The 25,801-nt window shown below is 36.8% G+C and overlaps 1 protein-coding gene across 13 annotated transcripts in view; it reads right to left on the reverse strand.

The window, feature by feature from the left end:
* The window catches only part of cadpsa (Ca2+-dependent activator protein for secretion a), a 157,830-nt gene that overhangs the window by 2,850 nt on the left and 129,179 nt on the right, over positions 1 to 25,801 (reverse strand). For 7 of the 13 annotated variants that reach the window (XM_073811878.1, XM_065241449.2, XM_065241448.2 and 4 more), the window contains 6 exons: positions 25,390 to 25,404; positions 24,977 to 25,051; positions 24,610 to 24,693; positions 24,164 to 24,196; positions 18,853 to 18,960; positions 743 to 847 (listed from right to left, as the gene is read on the reverse strand). In XM_073811878.1, the coding sequence (XP_073667979.1) occupies positions 743 to 847; positions 18,853 to 18,960; positions 24,164 to 24,196; positions 24,610 to 24,693; positions 24,977 to 25,051; positions 25,390 to 25,404 (420 nt within the window). The remainder of the gene's footprint in view (positions 1 to 742; positions 848 to 18,852; positions 18,961 to 24,163; positions 24,197 to 24,609; positions 24,694 to 24,976; positions 25,052 to 25,389; positions 25,405 to 25,801) is intronic. The other 6 variants (XM_065241457.2, XM_065241447.2, XM_065241445.2 and 3 more) reach the window with 1 other exon arrangement.

Here is a 25,801-nt window from a genome sequence, read left to right on the forward strand (position 1 = left end):
TTTTAACCCAGCATGTGTTTTGTCCAATATTTACCCAACAAAAAAATAAAAACCCAGCCATTTTTAGAATGTATGATACTTTTTTGTTAAACTTCCTGAATGCGCAATCAAATGCCTTTTTTAAATCTATACATTTGTTTGAATTTTCATGTTTACTTCTAATGTGTAAAGCATTATTACATGAAACTCTGGAATGCTTGATTCCAGCATCTCAAACGGCCTGTTTTATTGCGTACATAAACCATTTTATAGACTTATATAGTCACTTGCATAAGGATCTGTTAGTCTTAGAAAAAAAACATTGTGACTGCTTATACCTTCTGCCTGGTATCACTAATAAATCATATTTATGCTGGATCCCAAAATAATAAATTCTAGTTCCTGCCTTCAAATTTGTCAAACATAAAAAAACACTCCGTAAGATCCGCATTCACCATATCTGCATACACCATATGAACACCAAAAAAAAAGTGTAATGCATACTACGAAATCCTGTTGATCTTTCTGAAAAACTGAGCAAAGCGGGGGCTGGAGAGGATGACTTTAACCTGACTGCTCTGATCCCTGATTGGTTGGAATGTATGTGCATTTTATAGCTCGTGTTTACATGCAGATTCAGTGCTACAATTTTATGCTCAACATTCGGGTGACGTTGAATCTATAGCAGTCCATCTACTGTAATTGACATTCATTCATCTTTTCATCATCCATCAAGCTTTAGAGTTGATGCTTTAGTTTTTACCTTTACAACTCTGATGAGAATTTTCAGCTGATACACATGCAACTGCAGGTCCATACGGTCTGTTAGCCAGGTGCCCAAGAGATTCATTGTGCTGGTGTACCATTGCTGAAACACAAATAAATTGTTCTCCAGCAAAGACAGACACACATATATATGCTGCAACACACAAAGACTTGTGAACACACAACACAAAGCACATGTGTGTAGGTAGTACTTTTATATCAATTAAGATATCAGATTATTTAAAAAATCTTCAAAATCTCCAGTAACCTGGACTAATACAACTACTACACCAGCTAATACGCAAAAAAATTAATTTATATTTTCCATAGACTTTTGGATTATCGCAAAATAATAAGCTCTGTGTTTAACAAAAGTTTATGACACGTTTTGTCCAACAAATTAAACATCACTGATGAATTCACATATCAGTCCCTCCAGAAAAACGTGATTATGCGATCGCATGAAGTCCGGATATTTATGCGGGGGGCGCTTTTTTTAAATTACGCCGCACTTTCTCAGCATGAATTGAAGATTTTCGTGTGAAAAATATGCGGGGCTTGCATGATGTCATAATCCCCGCATTTTCGTAGGAAAAATTTTAGCAGAAAGTTGAAAAATTTAGCATTTACGTCACACAAGCGCAGCCATGTCCCTGTTGCCATGGGAACATTATGAAGTGACGTTATTATGTGACGTGAACACCATTGAAAAGCTGCAAAAAGTTTCATTGCATAAAATTGCCTAAATATCCCGCATATTCCATCGCATTTTTTAAGAAAACTTGCCGCAAGATCAAGGATTTTTGCCTGCAACAATCACAAAAAAAGTTCGCGTTTTTCTGTAAAGACTGAAATATTATGAATTTTGAAATCTAAAATAGTTTACTAAAAATATAAAAAGCTAAATTTTGACTTCAAAATTCATAAACGTTGTGTTCATCTGTGAAGACTAACATGTTGGACAAAACTTGTAAGTGTCATAAAGTTTTGTTAAATACAGATCTTATTTTTTGCAGTAATAATAAAAAAGTCTATGGGAAAAAAATGGCGTCCCACTAACTTCCTAGGGGCTTGGCCTACAAAAATACGTCATCCCTGCGGGACCCCATATCAAAGAAGAGTCAAGTGTAAGTCTTCCACAATTTTTTGTTTTTAGAGTTTGCTTTTACAAATTTTTGTCTTTTAATTTAGCATTAGGTTCTGATGGGTAAACCAGTCTAGCTTTTAAAGGAATATGATGGCAGAAAAATACTTAGACAAACGGCTATAAGAGCAAAATGGTGACATTTGAATAGGGGCCGTTAATAAGTCTTCCCACATACTTTTGCCTCGGAGGAAGACCTCCTGTCACAGGCTTGATCCTCACCCAAACCTCTCCCTGTCTCCACAGCTCCACCCAGGAACAGCTAATTGACAGTTTCAGATCCCATCAGCTGTCTCCTGTTCTGCTTTTGGACATTGATCATGAGAGATGTTGCCCATGTTATGCCAGCCACAATTCTGCCCTTAGCCTAGGTTCAGCCTTTACTTCGAACCGCTGCACTTTCTGTCACATTGAGAGAGTTACATCCATCATTCCCAGCGGAGACGTTGTCTTTACTACAGTCACAATGAGCTAGCTAATGTAACCGTGGCTTTGGGTCTTTTAGTCGTCTTCTCTTCTCTCTCAGTGTCTACATTTTGTTCTTCATTCCCACTCATTGAACTCAAAGCACCTCCTAAATTGCCAGTGCACTTTGCTTCTGGGCTGCAGATGATGGGCCGTGGGGAGGATCTGGGTTTAAGTCTAATTGATTAGTTATGATTGAGCTGGGCTGATGGTAATCCGAGCTGACTGAGTCTCAGCGGTATAGAAGTTGAGCATATCGAGCCGGAGACGCAGGAGAAACTGCAGAGCACTTGACAGTAACAATATGAGGTCTCATCTATGCAATCATCCAACTAAATATGTGAATATGTTTTCGTAGACAAGAAGTATGTCCTTATGAAAATGATAGATTTAAGTCAACATTGGGGCATTTTGAACCTGTTTTATTTTGAGGGAGCACCAGTAGGGGTCTTGAATAAGTAAACTTGTTTTGCATGAGGACCTAGAATCAAAACCTGCTCTATTGTAGAGTACTGTGCAAAAGTATACATGGACCATATTTATTTTTCAGTTTTTTTAAAGGGGACATTTCACAATACTTTTTTAAGTTGTTTTAATTGTTGCAAAGCAGCTTTACATGAGTAGATGTAGAGGAGAACACAGAAAATCAATAGATAATAAAAAAAGTAGAATATAGCGGCTAAGGTTAAACCGTACAAGCGAGCGTATTAATAATGTAACGTATACAGTAAAGTGCTAAGTTAAGCCAAAGTTGGCTGACTCTCCCTGGGACGAAAAACCCCCTAGGAGAAAACCCGGTGGGAAAAACTCCTAGAAGGACGAAACTACAATGATTGTATGTCTTAAAAGAAATAAATCTTATTTTTCTAATGTATTTTAACATTAATGTGAAAACCTCAATGACGTATGCGGTCGAGCAATGCGACTTCCGAAAAACGCACCCGAAATCCTGGCCGGGACATATCCGGTGAAACTGGCACGAATGGCCACCCTATTTAAGATACAAACAGAAAATACAGGAAATATGTACACAAAATTAAAAAATAATACACATTTCTGGCAAGTCAGTATTTAGTGACCTCTCGTGGCACTAAGCACATTGTGAACTTTTTGGGGGAGACTGAAGTCCTGAAATCAATAGAAATAGGCTTTCATTTCATTTAGGTTTAATAGCAGTTTCCTGGTATTGCTCAAATATAAAAGGGCACTCTCACAAAAGAAGAGCTTATTTTTTTCTGCCTTTTTAATAATAAATTACAAATTTCCTGTATTTCCTGGTTGTGCTTTAATAAAGAGACTGAGAAATCATTAAATATGGTCAGTATACCATTGCAAAAACAACACATCTAAGGGCGTGCTAAAGCCCTGGGTATATACGGTTTCTTCGGAAGCACACCTGTTGTTGCGGTTATGCGCACCGAAGTGAACTTCCAGTCTGTATGTATTTATCGGTCTGGCTAGCGGCTAAACTGATCTCTGAAACAAATACCTTGTCGAAAATAAAATGTTTTGGTTTGCTACAGATAAGGACCTGTAGCTTACTAAATACATAAATTTTACCTATGCCTTCAATATGCTGTAAGCATCAAAATCGCTATTTTAACAACACTAAGAAGGCTCAACACAACATGATATTTTGCTCGAAGTATCGCCTGTGTCTCTACACGTGAACTCGAGCATTGAGAACATTGTTTGTGAACACAGAGTTTACTAAAAAGAAGGTTTTGAACAACTGACTTTGGATGATTTGGCGTCCGCTCGCCGCCTTCTTCCCAGTCAAGATGTATCGATCTCCAATTGCGACATAAGGAGGGAGGAGAGTAAAGATTGATATCTCCTAAAGCATAGTTCCATAAAAATGCACGGATAATTCGTTGTTTTGTCGCAAGTGAAAAACAATATTGACCTTCTAGTTGAAAAAGAAGCCTCATATGAGATTCATTCATTCGCATTCGGAAATCGATTATTTACGTCTGGCAGAGATGACGAGCGGACCCCATAACAGCCAAAGTCAGTTGTACAAAACCTTTACACTCCGTGTACACAAACAATGTTCTCAATGCTGGCGTTCATGTGTAGAGATCCAGGTGATACTTCGAGCAAAGTTTCATGTTGTGTCGCGCCTTCTTATGTTGTAAAATAGTGGTAGTTCGGTTGCAGCGAACAGCGGCTAGAAGAACGCATCAGGGATCGAGTAGGCATCACACCCTAACCAAGATATATTTTTTAAAGTAGCGTTTATTTTCATGACAGTCGAGATGCGACATGTTGTCTTTCGTAGCCCTTAACTGTATCCGTAAGAATCATAGACAGTAAAAGATAAGAAATCCGTAAATCATAGCAAGCTAGCCAATGCTTGTCAATAGCCTACTGGTACTCGGTAGGTCCTCAAGATGGCGGCATGACGTAAAAGGTCACGTGACTGAAATCCATCTATAGTCTGTCCGCGAGCGTACGCACACAGTCGAACGCTCAGCCTTGCAAAGCATAGTATATATAACTAATACATATGCGCTAATGTTCGAAGCATGCGAATTGTGAAAAATTGCAATACCTCTTGTGGCCTATACGTACAATGTATGTGTGGTTTCAAACATTCTATCAGTGTGCTTACGATTCGCACGCACTCTTTTGATGACGAAAATTGCATCCCTCGCGTATGCTCAAAACATGTACTATACTTCAACCTTAAGACATCTTTTTAATGGTCACTGAATTCTCAAAATCTCATTTGTTGCATTTAAAATCTACTTGGCTTGTGTGACTGGGCATGTGGTCAGAGCTGTTTGTGTTCTCTCCCTTGTCAAAAGCCTCAAGTAGTAAACATTACATAACTCACTGAGTCAGTCATACCACAAGGATGTTAAAGTCTGAAGCTCAATCTGTTGAAGTGGTACGCTAATAAATCTACGATGGTAAGGTTCAAACGGTGGCATGGGTTTATCACGCGTTTGATCTGGTAAGTGGTTCACTCTTGGAGTGAATCAGATCTGGGTGATGCTCTGTGAGGGCTGGTGCTCTGTGCCTGTGAAAGATCGGGCAGCCGGGCCGTGATGGACCCCTACAGGGAGGCCAGACCTGGAGCAACTGCTCTCTCTCTCACACTCATGTCCAACATTTGTTCCTATCATCATTTCCTATTTCCTATGAACTTTCATTGACACCCTTGATTATCTAACTCATCAATTCATTAATGCAAAGCTGTGGCTATATATACTGTATGTATATATTTTTTTGTCTTGGCTCCAATGCATCACACTCTTGCTTCCATTAACACAAATATAGACTCATACTGAAGACGAAGAACCACTGAACAACCACTAAGACTATCTGTTTATGTAATGATTGCTTTTAGAAACACTTAACTGGATGATTCTATAAATAAACTTTATAGACCTGAATGTAAGCATGAAATTTTCCAAATCAAATTCTAGAGACTTGTCCACTTGGTCCGTGTCCTGTCTGGTCTTGGTTGTGAAATGAACAGTGCTGGCAGTGGGACATTGTTCTGCTGTCATCTGAGAAACAGAAGATTCGTCCCAGAGCGCATTATGTACCATGGCGCTTTTTGGATATTGAGCAGCGGGAAGCTGGCAATAGCTGCTAGCCAAAACAGGAGTATCGTGACTCTGAATGCATAATGAAAGAAGCGGATATGGCAAAGAAAAAAATATCTGTGATCATCTAACGAGTTCCATCTGATATTGGAAAGCACAAGCGCCGTACATGTCTGCATGTGTGTGTGTGTGTGTGTTGGACGTGTGTTACCATTACCGATAAGACACACATGAACATCTGCAGGGTCTCCACACCTCTAGCGGGGAGCGCTGAAAGGCTGGGCGACCTCCTGCCCCCTGCCACACCACGCGCATGCACACACGCGAAAAAGCCGAGCTCCTAAGCTCGTGTTCACACTCTCGTCTTTGACATGTTACAGGAAGCCATAGCGCCTAGCAGGGGGGCAACAAACAGAATTCAGTGTAAGGTTGCACATCCATCCACCCCCGTCGCAGACGCGCACACTCGCGATTTTCTTTTATCAAATCTTAAAACACCTGAAGGCTAGCGGCTCCTGCGCGAGATCGGGTAGAAAGAACGAGCCGGCGAGGGCCGGGCTCGCAAAAAACACACTCTTACAAAAGGAGGAATGCTGAGGAGGGGCGGGGGTCTCTGTGGGGTGTACGGGGGGATTACAAGCAACCTGTGACTCTGCCTCTTTATGCCCTTGCTGGTGGTAGAGGCTTTATATATGTGTGTGTGTGTGTGTGTGTGTGTGAGCAGGCCCGCTCTCTGAGGCCTAGGCTGATTGAGAAGCGCTCCTGCTGGGACCCAGCTGTGTCTGCAATTAGCAGTAGGGATGGAATGATGATGGCTTCTAGCGCTGATGTTAATGCAAAGCGACAGGCTTGTAGAGATGAAAACAGTAAGAAAGAAAGAAAGAGAAAGAGAGAGAGGGGGGCTGTTGCACTTTAACTTCATTGCTTACAATTTTTCAAAAATCGACTCTGGGTTTCTAAAAGGTTCTTCATTGGGCTGTTTGGTTTCATAAGGAACCTTAATTAAACATACGCAGAATCTATTATACAAAATCCAGTTTTTCAAGGTGTTTGCACATAAATGTGTTGGCAGCAGTGGTGGCCGGTGACTTCTTTTTTCCAGGGTGCACGATGTGAAGTTCGTGTGAAGAACATGTATGTAGCCCGTCATGTGTGTGGTTCGTAATTTCAAAATATGTGTTCAGCGCGTCAAGTTAACCTTGTGAATGTGAATCATGTGTCTTGTCAAAATAAATGCCTGCTGCAGACGCGCCTAAAGGGTTTATTATAAAAGAGACGCTTGCATTTGCCAGATCGCATAATCTCATGTGTAATCAGAGTTTACTGTTAAGGAAGTTTCTTGCTTGTATTTTGTGAACGTGAGCGTCTCTTTTATCATAAACGGTTTTGACGCGTGTGCAGCAGGCACTTATTTTGACAAGACACGTGATGCACATGGTTCACATGATGCAACAAACACATATTTTGAATTTGCGCCCCTCGGAAGAGCCGTCACGAGCCGCCACAGGTTGGAATTTTGTGAATACCACCAATGAAAATGAAATTTCTCTTAACAATGTGATGTCACACTGCTGAAGCCCCGCCCACGGCCGCCAAGTGACAGTGCTGTATTAACTTATTTTCTGTTCTCAGACGTCGTCCGATATTTTCTCTGCACTTTTCCATGACATCATATCGATTTTATCCAAAAGCGCTTACTGTCTTTCGGTTAGAAAGCGGGAACCAGTAGCTAATTTGCATATAAAGGTACACACACATATATATATATATATATACCACATGTGGGAGTGCTGCACACTACACCATCGGCTCTGACCAATCGGATCTGTTTCTTAAGGGGAAAATCATTACTCTCAAAAACTCCTAGCCAAAGTGACAACAACTGAATGTACACATCTAAAAAAACCTAAATAATTAGAAAAAAATCAATAATGAACAAACCATAATACTGGATTACTAAACAATTATCAACCATTATGACCCATCCTTCTCTCTGCTCTCATTCTACTTAGACAAAACACACCAAACAAAAATGACAAAAATCCATGAGCGAGCAAATGAGTAGATCTAGGATCGAACATCCAAACCTTTCTCGCTCTTCTCAAGGCCAGGGCATCTGTTGGTCTTTGTCTGTGGTTAATAGAGCCGTCTGTGGGCTCTCTCTCAGGCCAGCAGGTTGTAGGGCACTCGTCCCTCTCATCGGCCAGGCCGGTGAATCAGGCCCCTTGCCGGGCCAGAGAGGGAGGCCCCGGGGGCCGAGGAGTCTTTAAATCTGACTACAAGACATTATGCACTTAGGACAAAAGCCTGGGGTAATCCTACCTGCTTGCTGTTCACGGCTGCCATTGGCCTGTTATTGTTTGCCTCATCCCTCCTAAGAGGAGGTCCATTGATGACTGAACTCAATTACCATGGTAACTCACACCGGTGACCCCGAGCCTCCCGGCGCTCGCTATCTCTCCGCCACGGGACCCCGCGACCTTGCGGAAAAACTTTATGTAGGAAATACATGACCCAAAACGCGAGCCTTCAACGCGCTGCTGTGTCGGCACTCTCTTTTCGGTCTCTTTATTTCAAGAAATAGGTGTTCTGAATAGCAGGATTGAAAATAAAAGTTTCAGCCTCGGCAAGTGAATAGGCTTCAAACTGGTTGCGATTGTGTTGTGGATACAAAAAGAACCCCGCTCAGGATTTACACGCCTCACTGAAACCTTAAGTGGAACAAGCCCTCACTGTTTCTGTGTAAGCTCTGCTACACTTTAAAGTATCTCTAATGTTTTTTTGCGCCAAACATGGATCTCAAAGCATCATTATGTGTAGCTATTTCGGACAGGGTAAAAACGATCAAATTCCACCGATCCAAATCGGTCAAATGTTAGCTTAATTAAATTCACGCATATTTGAATGGGGCTAAGAATGCATTTCTGCCATTGAAACCAAGTGCTTGTGTGTGTCTGTCAGCTAAACTACCAACAGTGTCCAAACAAGGCCCTTCTTTAGAAAAACACGCAGAAGGAGCTTGTCGAGATGAACTAAACGGCGGGAATTACAGCCTGTGATCGTGTCATTGAGTAAACACACAATGAAGAAAAAGAGGTGAGGGATAAAAAGGAGAGAGAAAGAGAGAGACAGAGCGAGCGAGAGAGAGAGGCAAAAAAGAGTTTGGTCCCAGGGCAAAGTGAGCCATTCTGCTCACAAAGGAACGCTTAGGGGAGGATTGAGCCAAGCGGGAATGAGGAGCATAACACTTGTGGGGTTCGCCCTCAATGGGGGGAACGAAATGGAATAAACCAGCGAGCACTTCAGAGCCCCGCAGTGCACCTGAATGGTTAGGGGGAGGGCGGGGGGCCGCGGGGGGAGCACAGAAGGTGAATGGGCTGCTTTTTGGGACCAATTTGTTTCTTTTCACCCTTTTCCTCTGCCTCTGTGCTGACAGATGTACAAAGGCGGACCCGCGCTGAGCCTCTCGTATACATGAACCCGCTAGCAGATGTCACTTTTGTCAGACAAGTTAATCAAACAAATGCCACCATACCTCACTTGTATGTCACGGAGAGAGCCAGAAAGGGGGAGAGAGCCAATAGAGCGCTAATAGAACCAGTTAAGACCCACAACACTCAAAATACACCTCTACGGCTCAATTTGCTGCACATTTACTTTTCGAAAATCTGTAGCCGTTAGCGTGGGTTTATTCAAATGAGCCCCGGCTCGCTGTTCGACTACGCGAGCGACAAAGAAAGCACCTCGGTCTCCATAATTATAAGAAACCTGAAACTCTAACATCTGCCCTGCATTCTGAAAACCCCTTTAACATTTCTTGAACACTATCTGTGAAAGGACCTGTTGGGTTTCTTTTAGTTAACACTGACCTACTAGTGTTCAGATTATTCATCTAAAGCTCCTTCTATTCAATTGGTTTGCTTCTAAAATAAAAGGATTAACTGGGGAGAAAAACAATAAGCGCGCATCCACCTCCTATAATCGCATATTTAAATGCAATCATAGGTTTGAATAAAATAAATAAATAAAATACACATTTTTGTTTGTTATTGATCTTTTTTTTAGAATTAAGAAACAAACATATTTTCAAAACGATGTTGATGTGATAAAGACATTTAGAGTTAATTGGATAAAAAAATTGTTTACGTCTTTTCCAGCTGTTTGTTTTAAACACACGTTTGTAGGTCACTGTTTTCTTCGTTTAAAAAAACAATGGTGATAAGCAAGAAAAAATATATAAAAATTGACAGAAAAATTAATTACGTCTTTTCCAGCAGTTTGTCTTAAACGCACGTTTGTAGGTCACTGTTTTCTTCATTTAAAAAAACAATGGTAATAAACAAAAAATATATATAAGAATTTAAACAAAAATTTATTACATCTTTTCCAGCTGTTTGTCTTAAACGCACTTTTGTAGGTCACTGTTTTCTTCGTTTCAAAAAACGACGGTAATAAACCAGAAAAAAATATATAAAAATTGAAACAAAAATTTGTTTACGTCTTTTCCAGCTGTTTGTCTTAAACGCATTTTTGTAGGTCACTGTTTTCTTTTTTCAAAAAACAACGGTAATAAACAAGAAATTTTATAAAATCTATAAAAATTGAAACAAAAATTTGTTTACGTCCTTTCCAGCTGTTTGTCTTAAACGCACTTTTGAAGGTTACTGTTTTTTTTTTTCGTTTCAAAAACGATGGTAATAAACAAGAAAAAAATATATAAAAATTGAAACAAAGAATTTGTCTTTTCCAGCTGTTTGTCTTAAACGCACTTTTGTAGGTCACTGTTTTTTCGTTTCAAAAAACAACGGTAATAAACAAGAAAAAATATATAAAAATTGAAACAAAAATTTGTCTTTTCCAGCTGTTTGTCTTAAACGCACTTTTGTAGGTCACTGTTTTTTTCGTTTCAAAAAACAACGGTAATAAACAAGAAAAAAATATATAAAAATTGAAACAAAAATTTGTTTACGTCTTTTACAGCTGTTTGTCTTAAACGCACTTTTGTAGGTCACTGTTTTCTTCATTTCAAAAAACAACGGTAATAAACAATAAAAAAATATAAAAATTGAAACAAAAATTTGTTAACGTCTTTTCCAGGCGTTTGTCTTACACGCACTTTTGTAGGTCACTCTTTTCTTCATTTCAAAAAACAACGGTAATAAACAAGATTTTTTTTAAATCTATAAAATTTTTTTAAAAATTTGTTTACGTCTTTTCCAGATGTTTGTCTTAAATGCACTTTTGTAGGTCACTGTTTTCTTCATTTCAAAAAACGACGGTAATAAACAATAAAAAAATATAAAAATTGAAACAAAAATTTGTCAACGTCTTTTCCAGCCGTTTGTCTTAAACATACTTTTGTAGGTCACTGTTTTCTTCATTTCAAAAAACAACGGTAATAAACAATAAAAAAATATAAAAATTGAAACAAAAATTTGTTAACGTCTTTTCCAGCCGTTTGTCTTAAACATACTTTTGTAGGTCACTGTTTTCTTTTTTCAAAAAACAACGGTAATAAACAAGAAATTTTATAAAATCTATAAAAATTGAAACAAAAATTTGTTTACGTCCTTTCCAGCTGTTTGTCTTAAACGCACTTTTGAAGGTTACTGTTTTTTTTTTCGTTTCAAAAACGATGGTAATAAACAAGAAAAAATATATAAAAATTGAAACAAAGAATTTGTCTTTTCCAGCTGTTTGTCTTAAACGCACTTTTGTAGGTCACTGTTTTTTTCGTTTCAAAAAACAACAGTAATAAACAATAAAAAAATATACAAATTGAAACAAAAATGTGTTAACGTCTTTTCCAGCTGTTTGTCTTACACGCACTTTTGTAGGTCACTATTTTCTGCATTTCAAAAAACAACGGTAATAAACAAGATTTTTTTTAAATCTATAAAAAATTTAAAACATTTGTTTACGTCTTTTCCAGCTGTTTTTCTTAAACGCACTTTTGTAGGTCACTGTTTTCTTCGTTTCAAAAAACAACGGTAATAAAATTTTTTTTTTTTTATCTATAAAAATTGAAAAAAAAAATTGTTTACGTCTTTTCCAGATGTTTGTCTTAAACGCACTTTTGTAGGTCACGGTTTTCTTCGTTTCTAAAAACAACGGTAATAAACAAAAAATACATATAAAAATTGAAACAAAAATGTGTTACGTCTTTTCCAGCTGTTTGTCTTAAACGCACTTTTGTAGGTCACTGTTTTCTTCTTTTCAAAAAACAACAATTATAAACAAGAAAAAAAAATATATAAATTGAAACAAAAATTTGTTTATGTCTTTTCCAGCTGTTTCTCTTAAACGCACGTTTGTAGTTCATTGTTTTTTTTTTTTTTTTTTTAAAACAACTGTAATAAACCTGAAAAATATTCCGATTTGTTTTGGTTTTCTTTTTGTTCGAGTAGCCTAAATGAATCACAAAGTTAGTTTCTGTAAGCTACAGAATGCACAGCATTAACTCTGTGTGCTTGTTCAAGTTGATTAAACTGTTCACTTGGGTCTGCCAAAGTGTCCCAGACAGTGAAGTGGTATTGCAGGTCTGTGAAAAGCAACACAATCTAAACCCGCTTCATTTTCCAGTATCTCTACCCGTCGCTGTGACCAGCAGCGCCGATTAAATCGCATTAGCCGTCGTCATAAAGTGCAATCCCGTCGATCTGATAACTGCCAAGGTCAACAGAAATACTTCAAATCAATCACCGTGGGTAGGCCGCAATCTCCACTAGAAGCAGATTAAGTGTATAATTGACCCGTGTAATCTGCCGAGCGTCGGCATGCATGGACACGCACATGCTGGAGAGCCAGGACAGTATCAGTGAAGCGCTGGATTTGGAGATGGCATTTTTTAATCAATGATCTATGCGCTCCGCCCAAATCTGACAGATGAGCTCTCACGTTAAGCACAGCTGCCTTAATCCCGCTCTCCTCAGCTTTTATTTCAAGAACCGGCAGACTGGCGAGAGAAATAAATTAATTTTCTCCCCCTCCCGTCTTTATCGTCCAACACGCTGAACCCAAACTTGATTCGTTCACTGACATGCAATTTGCCTCTTAGACTTCCTAAAAAGCCAGAAAACTCGATGGGAGGGTTTGAAATTTAGAAGCACAGCATATGCTAATCTCCAAATATTGAGTTTTTTTATAACTTATAATTTATTTGTATAGATCTAGTATTTTCAAATTGGCGCCATTTCCTAATTTTATCAATTGCCGAATAAAAAAAATAGCAACACTTTAAAATGATTATTATATTACACTTCATCTTTTTATACATACATTTTAGATTAAGAATTCATCAGTTGTTCTGTTTTCATTTTTGATATCTTTGCCCATATGGTGAGTATTATGAAACACTGTTATGAAAGCCATATTTTGAATGAGTCAAACAGCAAGTATAATCTTCTTACTCTGGCCAGTGTGTCATCTCTGTTTGTGAGAAACCAGCATCCTTGACCCCAATTAACCCTAGCTTAGCGTGGGCCACATATACTTCAATATGACAACTAGGCAAAAAGCACTAAGCAATTATACTACACCCACCAAACAGATCATTTCAAAGAGGATTACTTAAAACAATCGAAAAATGAAAAGAGTGTAAAAGAGGGAGGAGGCCATCAAGAATGTTCCAATTACTGGAGCCAAAAAAAACTAGAAAACAAGTGAAAATAACATTTTGGCTTATTCAAATACTGGGCAATGAGAGGAATTAGAAACTACAATATAAATAACAGATGAGGAATCAGAACCTTGAGACAAGAGTGTGACAAGCATTATTATATGCCATTAAAAAATAGTCGCATTTATGATTCTCTGTATATGTAACCCTGTCTGTAAAATCCAGGCCAAAGTCTTAATCTAATTTGAAAGAAAAACACCACAGTTTTTCAATATTTTACTATGTTCTTACTTCAACTTAGATGAATTAATACATACCTATCTTTTTTCAATGCGTGCACTTTTAATCTTTGTACAGCGTGTCGTGAATGTGTTAGCATTTAGCCTAGCCCCATTCATTCCTTAGGATCCACACAAGGATGAATTTGGAAACCAAACAAACACTTTTTCTCTTTTTAAAGACTGTCACATGAGTAGTTACACGAGTAAGTATGGTGGCACAAATAAAAACTACAACTATATTGTATGGCGGAAGATCACTTAGTTTGCAGCACTTCGACCTCGGGCACAGTAATATTGAAGGAAGTTTGAGCGAGAGGGCGAGTAGTCAGGACAGGAGTGATGATGTTACTGCAAACTAATGGCACTTTTCCATTGCATAGTACCCCACGGTTTGGTTTAGTTTGGGTCAGCTTACTTTTGGGAGCTTTTCCACTGGGTGCAGTACGTAGTTCTCCATACTTTTTTTGGTACCTGCTCGGTTGGGGTTCCAAGCGACCGAGCTGATACCAAACATGACGTAAAAACACTGTAGATCACTGATTGGTCTGAGAGAATCTCACTACCAGCGTCATTGCTATAATGTAAAAGATTAGCTTTACCTTCATGCTAGCCTGCGCTGTCTTGAGCAAACATGTTGTCATCTGCTCTGCTAGAAGTTTCCAAACTCCCTTTTAGCGATGAAAAAAATCCACAGGTTGTGAATCAGGGACACCATAACAGTTTTTTCCAGACTTCCAGTTTGTGGCGGAACATTCGCGACGAGCACGTCAGCATTATATATGCTTATATGCAACTTCAATGAAGCTCAGAAGAGCGCCGTCGACTGACGCCACGGGTGTTTGAACAGAAACTGTCATGTGAGACAGAGGTAGTGATAAACGCGATGTATAAACATCTATTTGTGGTGGCCAATTTTAATTTTGTGGCGAGCTGAGAAATAAATAAATGTATGGGAATGTACAAGACGTTCTCACTTGTATGATGTCACAGCAGAAGGCAGCGTAAATATAATGACACGCCTATTATCCCTCCCTCTGCGAAGTGTTACTAAACTCGATGGAAAAGCTAACCACGCCAAGTGAGGTGAGCTGACCCGACCCAAACTAAACTAAACCGTGGGGTACTATGCAATGAAAAAGCGTCATAAGTGCTCTTGCGCCATACAATTTAGTTCTCATTTTTTATCCGCTTAAAATATTGCCACATTTTATTTTGTGCCACCATACTTACTTGTGTAACTACTCATGTAAGAGTCTTTAAATAGGGAAAACATGGAAGTGTTTGGTGTCTTCTAAATTCATCCTTGTTTGGATCCTAAGGAATGAATGGGGCTATGCTAAATGCTTACACATTAACAACGCGCTGTACAAAGATTAAGTGCCCAGATTAAAAAAGATAGGTATGTATTAATTCGTCTAAGTTGATGTAAGAACATAGTAAAATATTGAAAAACAGTGGTGTTTTCCTTTAAGATTTGAAGCATCTAAGTCATTGATTTAAAGGGATTGTTCACCCAAACATAAAAAATTATTCCATCATTTTCTAACTGTCATGTTATTACAAACCTGTATAAATGTATCTGTTCTGATGAACTTGAAGAAAGATATTTTGAGGAATGTTTGCCCAATTCACATTCACAAAAGACATGTATAATTTTTATTTTTGCATGAACTATCCCTTTAACATTAATTTCAATCTTTGACATGACCTTCCTCATTCAATATTAAAGATATCAAGGTTATATTTTCACAGAATGTTCTTTACATTATATACGGTAAAATTACATAAAAATGACTTTAGCTGGGTTTTCACAGACAGGGTCACATTTGTATAATATAGTATTTTACTATTTGTGCTATTTTAAATCAAAAGAAATGGATAACGTAAACAAATACTGGGAATAAATGTGAGCTGCTGTTCTTTTAAACCCATTTAATTGCTTTATAATTCATGTTCTGTGTGTCATTTTGATAAGAAAAGGCCAAGTGCCGTTTCAAATAGAGAGAGTATAATGGGTTTAAAACTACAGCACATGGTATTATGGCTCATTGTGAAGCATGTTAAGACATCTTTAACAAGTGAAATGATAAAGTAAGAAGAAAACTTTGAGCAGGTTGCCCCCGATAAAGAGTGCCGCTATTTGAATGGCTGTTTAGCATAACACTAAGGACCAACGTTGAGTGCATGTGTGCGTGTCAGACAGAGAGAGAAAGAAAGAAAGAGAGAGGGCGTGCATGTGTGTATGCATGCACACATGTTGTATTTTTCAACTGCGCTCTACGGAGGCCCGGCCACTTCAGTGGATAGAGTGGGGAGCTGTGTGCCATGCGTGCCCATCTGGGGTTGACGGCGGTGGGGTGGGAGCAGTGAGAGGTTGGGGAGGTGAAGAGCTGGCTGGTTGTGCGGATGGATGTGTGTAAGTGCATGTAGGAGCGAAGTCTCTGAGGACATGGGCCATGCTAGTAGATGTACAGAGGAAGATTATTTGACTGTGAATCACGGCACTTGGCATAATGTGACAAAGAGCAACTTGAGAGGAAGGATAAGTTTCATTTTGGTTCGGGCACGGAGAGAGAGAGAAAGAGGGGCAAGAAAGAAGGTGGAAAGGGAAAATTAAGAAAGGAAAATGGAGAAATGACATGAGAAGGATGAGAAAGACAGGACATGTTATTTTCTCCTGTTTGCATTGAAGTAAACAAAAGCAAATGCACAGAACAGCTAAAAAAGCGTCAGCATCTCATTCCGAGCAAATAAAGGAGGAAAAGGAGAACAGATCTTTTCAGACACCCTCGAAGAGGGGAGAAAGATAGTTAGGCAATGCAAAGTCTAAGGGAAAAAAGCAGAATAAAGCAATATAGTTATAATGTAGCTTTCTATTGGAGAAAAACTCACATACAGGTACCAGAGATCATATGTTTAAAGCATCTCACAGTAAGACAACTGATCCTGTGTCAGCATTTACTCTCTTTAATGGCAAGGTATAAAAGTCAAAACTGAATCAAGATCAGGACTCTTACTTGACTTTACACATATGACACGACGAGCCATATTCAAAAAGCATCTCAGAATAGGAACGCCTTTTTAGATCTGGTTTTCCTGACCGCCGTCGAAACGAACAGACAGGAAACCTGATTCCAGATCAGCACTCCCATTCCGGCTTTCTTTCTGAATATAAACACACAAGTCTTCAGCCACACAATGCAAACAGACCTTTCCCACAACACACACTTAACAAACTTTTCTACAGACGGCACAAAGGATTATAACCAACATGATGGCTCTGGCCATCCCTTAAGACAGTGTTCTCTCTGCTGTGTCCCTCCCCTTCACTGTTTCTTATTCAACCCCTCTTTCTTTCCTTCAGTGTTTTCCTCATTCTTTTCTATAAGCCTTTATTACAATAAGCTCAAGGTTTGGAGGGCTTCTCTCAATTTGGATCTCCTTAGTGGGAGATTTGCTACGGAAATAGGGCAGTTGGGTTTGTAGCGCCCCCGCCCTGACCATCAGCTAAAATGAAAACGGCAATAAACTTCATAATATGTGCTTTAGTATCTCTAATTTCTATTCTACATTTCTTTTGATATTAATAAAATAATATTTTAATAAATTAAAGTTGCTTACTACACATTTATACCAATGGTCCAAAATTAATATTCAGCAAAATTTCACTTTTATTTAGAAAGTAAATAAAAGTTAATTTATGTTAAATTAAATGTTTAAAAATAAATGTACTTTCAAAATTCCATTTCAGGGGCAAAAAGCCGCTTATATTTATACCTAACATACCCGGGTGATTCTCGCGAAATTACACTTTATGAGGTGTCATGAAACATTTTGATAAAAAAGTAAATGCAAATTAAGAGTATCAAAATAAGAAGCATGCAGTTACAAACATCTTTTCATGTACTATTTTGCACATGATATCAAATTAGATCATACAAACCAATTTTGTTGTTTTGTCCCACATTTAAGGTGTGCATGTCTGGATTTGAGTTCTTTGACATGGAATTATTTTTAATTAAAAAATCTAAAAAATAAAAGCTTCAGTGCATGTTACTTAACATTTACAGTAAAGAAACATGTGGTATTTGGTGATCATTGGTAAATGTAAAGACAATAATAAGGAATATAAATGTGTCCAAGACCAATTTTCTCATCCTCCACAACAATTTTAAATCATTGTTTAAGCCCTCAAGGAACTAACATTTTTAAAAAATTATTATTGGAAGGGACATAATTGACTGTGACACTCAAGATGGCTACCAGGTAAGCAGTTCTTATTTATTTTCTCCAGATAAAAGTTTAAATTTTGTTTGTCGTAGTACCTAGACAACATTTTAGTTCTCATTACCAAAACATGAGTTTGTAAATGCAAATATTTAATGTAATATCATGTTGTGGTAATGATACTTTTTGATAATGATACTCTAAAAAATTAAAAAATTCTAGAGGAAATATTTTTTAAATCCTCTAAAAGTTATGCTTATAGTAAGATCAGACATTAATCTTATATGTGCCAAAAAGTATGCTTCAAGGGATTTTAAAAAATTCTGTTGCTGGACACCTTCTAAGTCTGGATTTCGTGAGAATCACCCACCCATGTCTGTTTGGGCATTTGTATATTCTCCTTCCCTAGTCCTTGTATAGTTTACCTTGCATGTGGTTTTAACTGCTTTTAGCTAAGATCTGCATGTCCCTTTGTATGAGAACACATCTTAAGATAATCCTCCTCCTCAATTTTGCATACGCCGTTAGAAATGACAAGCAGGGCAAAGTGGAAATTACAGCCAGAACACTCAGGAACACACATAGCATTGCAAACCAGAGAGGAAAGGGTTAAGCCAGAATAGAAGTGCGAGAGTAATAGAGAGTAAGGGATTAAAAGATCGAGACAAAGAAAGAGGAAAAAGAGAAATTAAATATCCAAGAAAGAGAAAATAAGAAGCAAGTCTCAAAATGTGACTTATCCCTCCTAGCTGACTGTTATGTCACATTTTGGAGGGCCACCCCCTTCACAGAGGGAGAAGACAAACAATTACTTACATCAAATAACCTTTCTATATACATCTCCTCATTGACCTTATCCCTCAAGACATCCTGAGAATGGCGAACGAATGTCACATAGCTGTCTGCAACATCCATCCCAGGTTTCTGCAGATGGAAAGAGAGAGAGAGTATTAGTTATAAAAATATTCTGCAGACAGTATTTCTGTTTCAAAACATTATAAAAATATTATTATGTTTACTATTAGGTTGATACTTTTTGATATATAAAACTAGTAATAAACACTATTGTCACATTATCCATCATTTCATTTTTCAATGCATGTACTGATTTGGGATGTTATTCATCATGATATATACAGTACATAATGCTACCCATTTTACACCACAAGCAAAAGCAGAATAAGAAACCCCTAATGTATTAATAGTACAATGAGGCAGCATGTAGCAGGGGCACAGCAGAAACCGTCTTTTTTATGTTCCTGTATAGCGCAGTGGTAAAGCATTGCATTAGCAGCGCAAAAGGTCATGGGTTTGAACACATGGAACATATTAACTGATAAAATGTATATCTTGCACCGTAAGTCGCTTTGGATAAAAGCATCTGCCAAATGCAAACATTTTACTTAATATATTAGGGTATAAAATTTAATATTTTGGGGTATAATAATTTTGCAATGATGAGATGTAATGGGACATAATTTTTAATTTAAACCACCAGGATTAATTGTAATTTATTACCCTATTCAGGCATTTAGGGAAAATAATGTACCCATTTATGATATAAAACACAGCATACAAAACATTCACAAGTTTTTTCAAAAAGAACTTAAAATACTCAGAGTGTACCAAGGTCAAACGATTGATTTCTATGAAAAGTCGCAAAAGTGATCACAATCTGCTGATTTTTCCCTTTTTAAATCATTGTCGCTTGGGGTTGGGGTACGACTTTGGGTTTGGGTTATGTACTTTTATGTATTGGTTTTTCTTCCACTTTTAAAACTATTCTCGCCTGGAATTGGGGTTTGGGTTAGAATGTCAAAAAATGTAACAGAAAGTGATTCTAACCCCAACCCCAAGTGACAATGGTAAGAAAATAAAAAACAATGAGAAAACAATACATAAAATTACACGCAAAAGAAAGTTGTGCCACGGACATCGAAAACTATTTATAGAAATTTGTGCGAGTGACACGAAAAATACATTGTAATATATTAATAATTAATAAATTAATACTTTTTTTGTGACTATAAAACAACTTTCCGTGAGATGAGTTGTAAATTTCAAATCTAGTGTATTTGTCATGCTTGATACTATGAAATACTCGAAATGATCGTATGGCTTCGATTCTTAAAGTTTGCTAAGTAAATGGTTTGTAATACTTTTATACTGTTGTTTTTTATTCAATTTATGCAATCAATATGTGACTGAACTTTTACTTACGTTACGTTTTATATGGTTGAGAAGTGGTTGGGTTTAGGGTAAGGGTGGGGTTAGATGCTCCAAAATATCTTTAAATCCATAAATGCTTATGAAACTGTTTCTACATTTACATATTCATAAAATAAAATGTGTGTAATCTGAAGTATAAGACAAAAACCTTAAAACGTAACCACAGGTTGCATAAGCTACTGGCGCTAGAGGACACTAATCCCTTAACACGTTACTTTACGCCGTAATAAGGTGTTTGCACAAACAAACTATAAGGTTGTTATTTTTGGAGGACAGTCTCCACACTAAATACTGACTGATGCCTGAAGAAGACATGTAGTTCTAAAAATTGTTTTGTTTTTAATTTTGTATACATATTTCCTGTATTTTCTGTTTGTATTTAATAAAAAGAGTGAAAAATTTATATGGATGGACATTAAAACTTTGCTAAAACAACAAACCTGGTGGTGGTTGTGGCCTAAGACTTTTGCATATGTAAATATAAATTAATTAATTATACAATTTAATAATTATATAAAATTATTAACATAATCTTGTGCATCATCTTAATATTAATAGAATAACAGTGAGGTAAATTACACACATAGTATTTAATAAAAAATGTTTATGAATTGTTATGAATTAACAGATTAATTCATATGCTATTTTAGGATGTAAAATAATTATGACGGCTTCTTTTAAAACAGCTTTAAAATGCTGCCTCTATAGGCAACTGACTAGGTTTTGAAACAGAATTATGTTCTCAAAACACTGTCAAATTAAAAGTATTTATTGTCATACTAATCTAACACTCAGGATAATTGTTTTTCTTTTCACATTTTAAAATAGCAAGCTGCTGTCATATCAATCATCAGCTTTCTAGTATAGTTTAGCAAATGACATTTCACCTGGCACATGTCAAAGCAGACTAAAAGTGTTTCCTTATTTTCTAAGATCAAAATACGAGGTGTGTAAAATGAGCTGTCACTCTTCGGTCTAAAGTGAACAGACATGGGCAGAGGAACAATGCAAAGAAAACAACGAGTAAAACGTGAACCCAGAACCAATCATTTGGGGTGTTTTGCCCCCCTGCTCGGCCTCAATGGAGAATTAAACACATCCTGTGCCAGCGGGCATCTGAGGGTCATCTGAATTGGTAATTGTCAGACACTGTAAATTGAACTTATTTCACACGTCTATGTTTCTTTCAGAGGGTGCAAATGAGCAAGTTTTGCAGACGTAATTTTATTTTGTGTATTAGTCAAACAATAACCATGGAAACACAAAATCTCTGACCCAAGGAGCATAGACAGAGAGAGAGAGAGAAAGCAGGAGAGAGAGAGATGCTTCCGGCATTCATTGACAGAGTTTTAATTTAAAAAGCCTCACGCTGCAACCAAATGTGTTGGCAGTTAAAGGAAACTCTGTGATGCTGAATGCAACATGCAATGAGTTGGACCCTGTGGCATCCTCACAACGTGCTTTTGTTGCACAACACACACATTGCACTGTCTGCTGCGGGGGGAGAGCTTCACAGAGCCCAATACACAGCTCTATCCCACACACATATGAATGGCCACTTTGGGGCTAGCAGATGACCATCTGCACAGCAGGCCACTGCAATTATTAACCTTATCTTAAAACTATGAATATGCAATCAAAACAAAGTGTAAAACACTATTGGTGAATAATTAAACTAATATGCAGTAGAGAATAAAAAATAAACACTGTATACAACATACTGTCACTCTAAACAAACTAATATACTTTATAAAGAGCTCAGATGCAAAAGCTACTAAATGACACCTCCATCCAAAATGAGATCATAATATGAATTGAATTATCTTAGAACGTATTATATTCATCAAATACTTTTGCTTCAAATCTACTTAATTTTGGCCTCAGGCCATTCAGAAATACCCATTTGTTGGCAGAATCCACTAAACGCACACAGATTTTGAAGTCCTCTAAGTGCACCGCAAAAGATTTGGATTAACAATGGCACCCTGTAAAAAATACTTTGCTGCTGTTAAATCAACTCAGATTTACAAGTCATGTCAACTTACTATTATTTATCTTGACAAGAGATGAGTTTCAACTTTTTTCAACTATATTTTATAAATTAAAAGAACTCACCTGTAGTTATAACAACTAATCTCAAGATAAATAATAGAAAGTTAAAATGACTTGTAAATCTAAGTTGATTCAATAAAATTTTTTAAGGCAGTATTTTTTACAGTGCAAGCAAACTTCAAGGTGTAAAAATTGTATTACCTGGTTAAAGGTGGTTTACCGAATATATTAGGATATTGACTGAATTTTGAGCATTTAACTTCATTCAAAAACGACAGTGAAGAGTGATTGATGAAGACTTTTTGTGGAAATTTTGTACTTAGAGGATTTTGCAGTGATTTAAAGTGATATTTGGGAAGATACAGTATTTTTGTTACTGACGAAAAACCTTGCATTGCCATTAAAGTGAAATTATGGAACAAAAATATGAGAACCTGATAAAAAATGTCAGACACACTTAGGCTATGTTTACATTAATGCATTTATCATTTAAAACGCGTTACTTTTGCTACGTTTACGCCTTTCATCTACACTACACCACCGTTTTTGACCCTCATAAACGGATTCGTTCGCAAACGCTGCAGACCCTGTTTTAGTTTGAGAACTCAGACGTTGCTCTGAGTGTAAATGAACGTAGACGGAGTCTTATGTAAACGAACAGCTGATGTTAATGTGACAGCGCATCATTTTCAAAGTAAAAATTATTTTATTCAGGTAAATGGAGGTTTGCAACAGAGGTTTTGCCAAAAATAGTAAACATCTACCAACCAGCTATTATAAACGCTATATCGGATTGTTTTAACATGTATCCTTATAGATAATGTCTGTTTTATATTTATGTTTGAGTATTGTTGAGTTTGAATATTGTTGTAATTTTGTTTATGTTTTGTTTAAATTTAGTTAGCTTATTACGAAAGATAGACTGTAATTTCAAACGCCATAGGGCGTTGTAAAGGCCAATATGAAGGGAGAATTGTAATGGGTCAGACATTATTTTCGAGTTTAATTTAAGTTTTGTTTGCTACTTCAAAATGTATTTCGTTTCATATAATTTGTCTCTTAATTTTAATCGATGTTTTGTTGATAAGTTTTGTGAATATAAATTAATAAAAACAATAAACTCAACGTCATTAATATATAATGCTCGTTTAGCCACTTGTGCTTTTAGCTATTTCTGTGTTGCTAGCGGAGGACGTGCACGGACCTCGCACACTTTTAAAAATTAATGCAATAAGCATTTCTGTAGGCTACAGCTATACTTCACCTCTTATGTTTGATTGAAGTTTGCATTTTCTGAAATGTATTTTTGCTTCAAGTTCGTTTAGTACTGTTCACTTGAATGCTTTCTTTTTAAATCATAAAGACCTTTCAGTTTAGTTATAAAATCAAAATTAACTTATAAATCATATTGTAGGGGGGGAACTAGAACAGTATAAGACTTTCCCAAAGACATTTTTATAGGTTCAAAAATAATGTCTGTTGTAGTTGCCAGCAAAAGACCCAGGTATGATTTTTTGTCAATATCGCACACCCCTAGGCTGCATAAAAGCGCAAAGGTAAGCTATTATTAGAGTAATAAGTTATTTTACACTTTTATGCGCATGCCCAGTTACATGATTGGTCATGTTTCATGGGTTTATGGTGGTGTATAGTGTGGATGAAGATTCTTTTTAAAATGCCAGTATAAACGAGGATCGTTTTCACTTTAAAATGCCGTTTTAAAACGCAAATGCTCTAATGTAAACAGGGCCTTAGAGGGTTTTGCATCTGAGCTCTTCATATAAACTTATAAATGTACTAATAAACAAGTAACTGTTTGATACAAAAAGATAATAGTGCCACTTACAGGTACATCCACATATTTTGAAGCAGCTTTTACCTACAAATAAAATAAATATTTGAAGGCAAAATACAGGTTTAATATCACACTACAATGACAATAAAATTATCCGTATCAAAATACAACTCTCTATTAATTCACTGTAAAAAGAAAGATATTATCGTAAAAAAAATGCAGCATGAAGTTAAAACGACTTGTTGTTGCAAGTCAAATCAACCTACTTTTTAAAGTTTTGACCTGTGATAAGTTGACAAAACTTAATTTCTTAAAAAATGCTGCATTTTTTTTACAGTGTATGTATCTTTACACATGATTATGTGACCTCTTATTTTAACAAAAATGTTAACATTTGCAGTCATCTTGCCATCAAGATAAACTGAGAGCTTCACTGGAAGCTTGACTGTATTTCAGTTATTGTGTGAAACAAAATGAAAGAAGAATTTTTTTCTTACTGTAAATGACAGAAAGGAGGAAAACAGCGTGCCCTCATCGTAACGTGACAATTTGGCCAGAACGCTCTCCAGTATAACAACAAACTGTAAAACACAGCAAACAAACCAATAACCAAACAATAAAAACATTTTACTAAATGCTTGTGAAATAAACGTAACTGCGCAAACAGAAAAGTAGCATGTTTGCCGTGAAGAATGCTTGTATTTATCAATTTCACCACACGAGATGTGAAAACGCATGGAGATTGCAATTACATTACAATTTACATTATTATTTACAAAACCAATGTCTGATTTTACTTTTTGAATACAATTACATGCAGATATAAAGTCGCAAATTAGGAATATGACGTTCTGGACGTGCTACCTTTGCCACAAGTAAAGTAATCATTTCTTTCACCGTCTCCTCGATGAGATTGTCAATTTGCGAGTGATATTGTCTCTGTAAAATAGAAACATAATCAGTAAGAACGACAGCAACGTTTCTCTCATCTGTTTGGGGGTTTTCACCTAGGATAAACTGAAATCTCTTTGTCTCTCCGTTCAGCTCATAAAGGACGCCAGGGTAATTAATTCAGTTCTGATCATTACCTGTCTCAAGATGCTACGGATATGAGATCTCTCACTTCTGGCACATGTATATTCAGGAGCAGCTATCACATATGGTAATATAATCAAAACAATTTAAGTGTCGGAGGACTGAGGAAAACTGCTAGGATTGTTAATTATACCTTTGGGACATGAAGGTGAGAATTCAATTGAATTGTTAGCCACACTTACCCATTCTTTAACAAACTTTCACAAGATTGAGATAAGGGATGAAAAGAAAGATACACCAGAGGTGACAGTAACAATTAGAGAGCAAAAGAGAGAAAAAAAGAAAATGTTTCATTCCAGAACAGAGTCAAGGAAAATTAAAATTCAGAAACAATGGAAAATTGCCATGGCCGTGAATCATACATAATATATTAATGCATATAAAATGGTAAATTTGCAATTATATACAATGTGTATATTATGCTTAAAAATACAGCTTCGTTTATACAAATTGTATATATTTTACATATGATGAATTCATGCATTTTCAAAGATATTACAGAATAATGAATTTCCTAAAAAAACTACAATGTAGTTCAGCAGATATGGAAGTGTTTTTACTGGATATTGCGAAAGAGTTTGTATTTGCATTGAT

Source organism: Paramisgurnus dabryanus, chromosome 14 (assembly GCF_030506205.2).
Source record: "Paramisgurnus dabryanus chromosome 14, PD_genome_1.1, whole genome shotgun sequence".
Classification (NCBI taxonomy): domain Eukaryota; kingdom Metazoa; phylum Chordata; class Actinopteri; order Cypriniformes; family Cobitidae; genus Paramisgurnus; species Paramisgurnus dabryanus.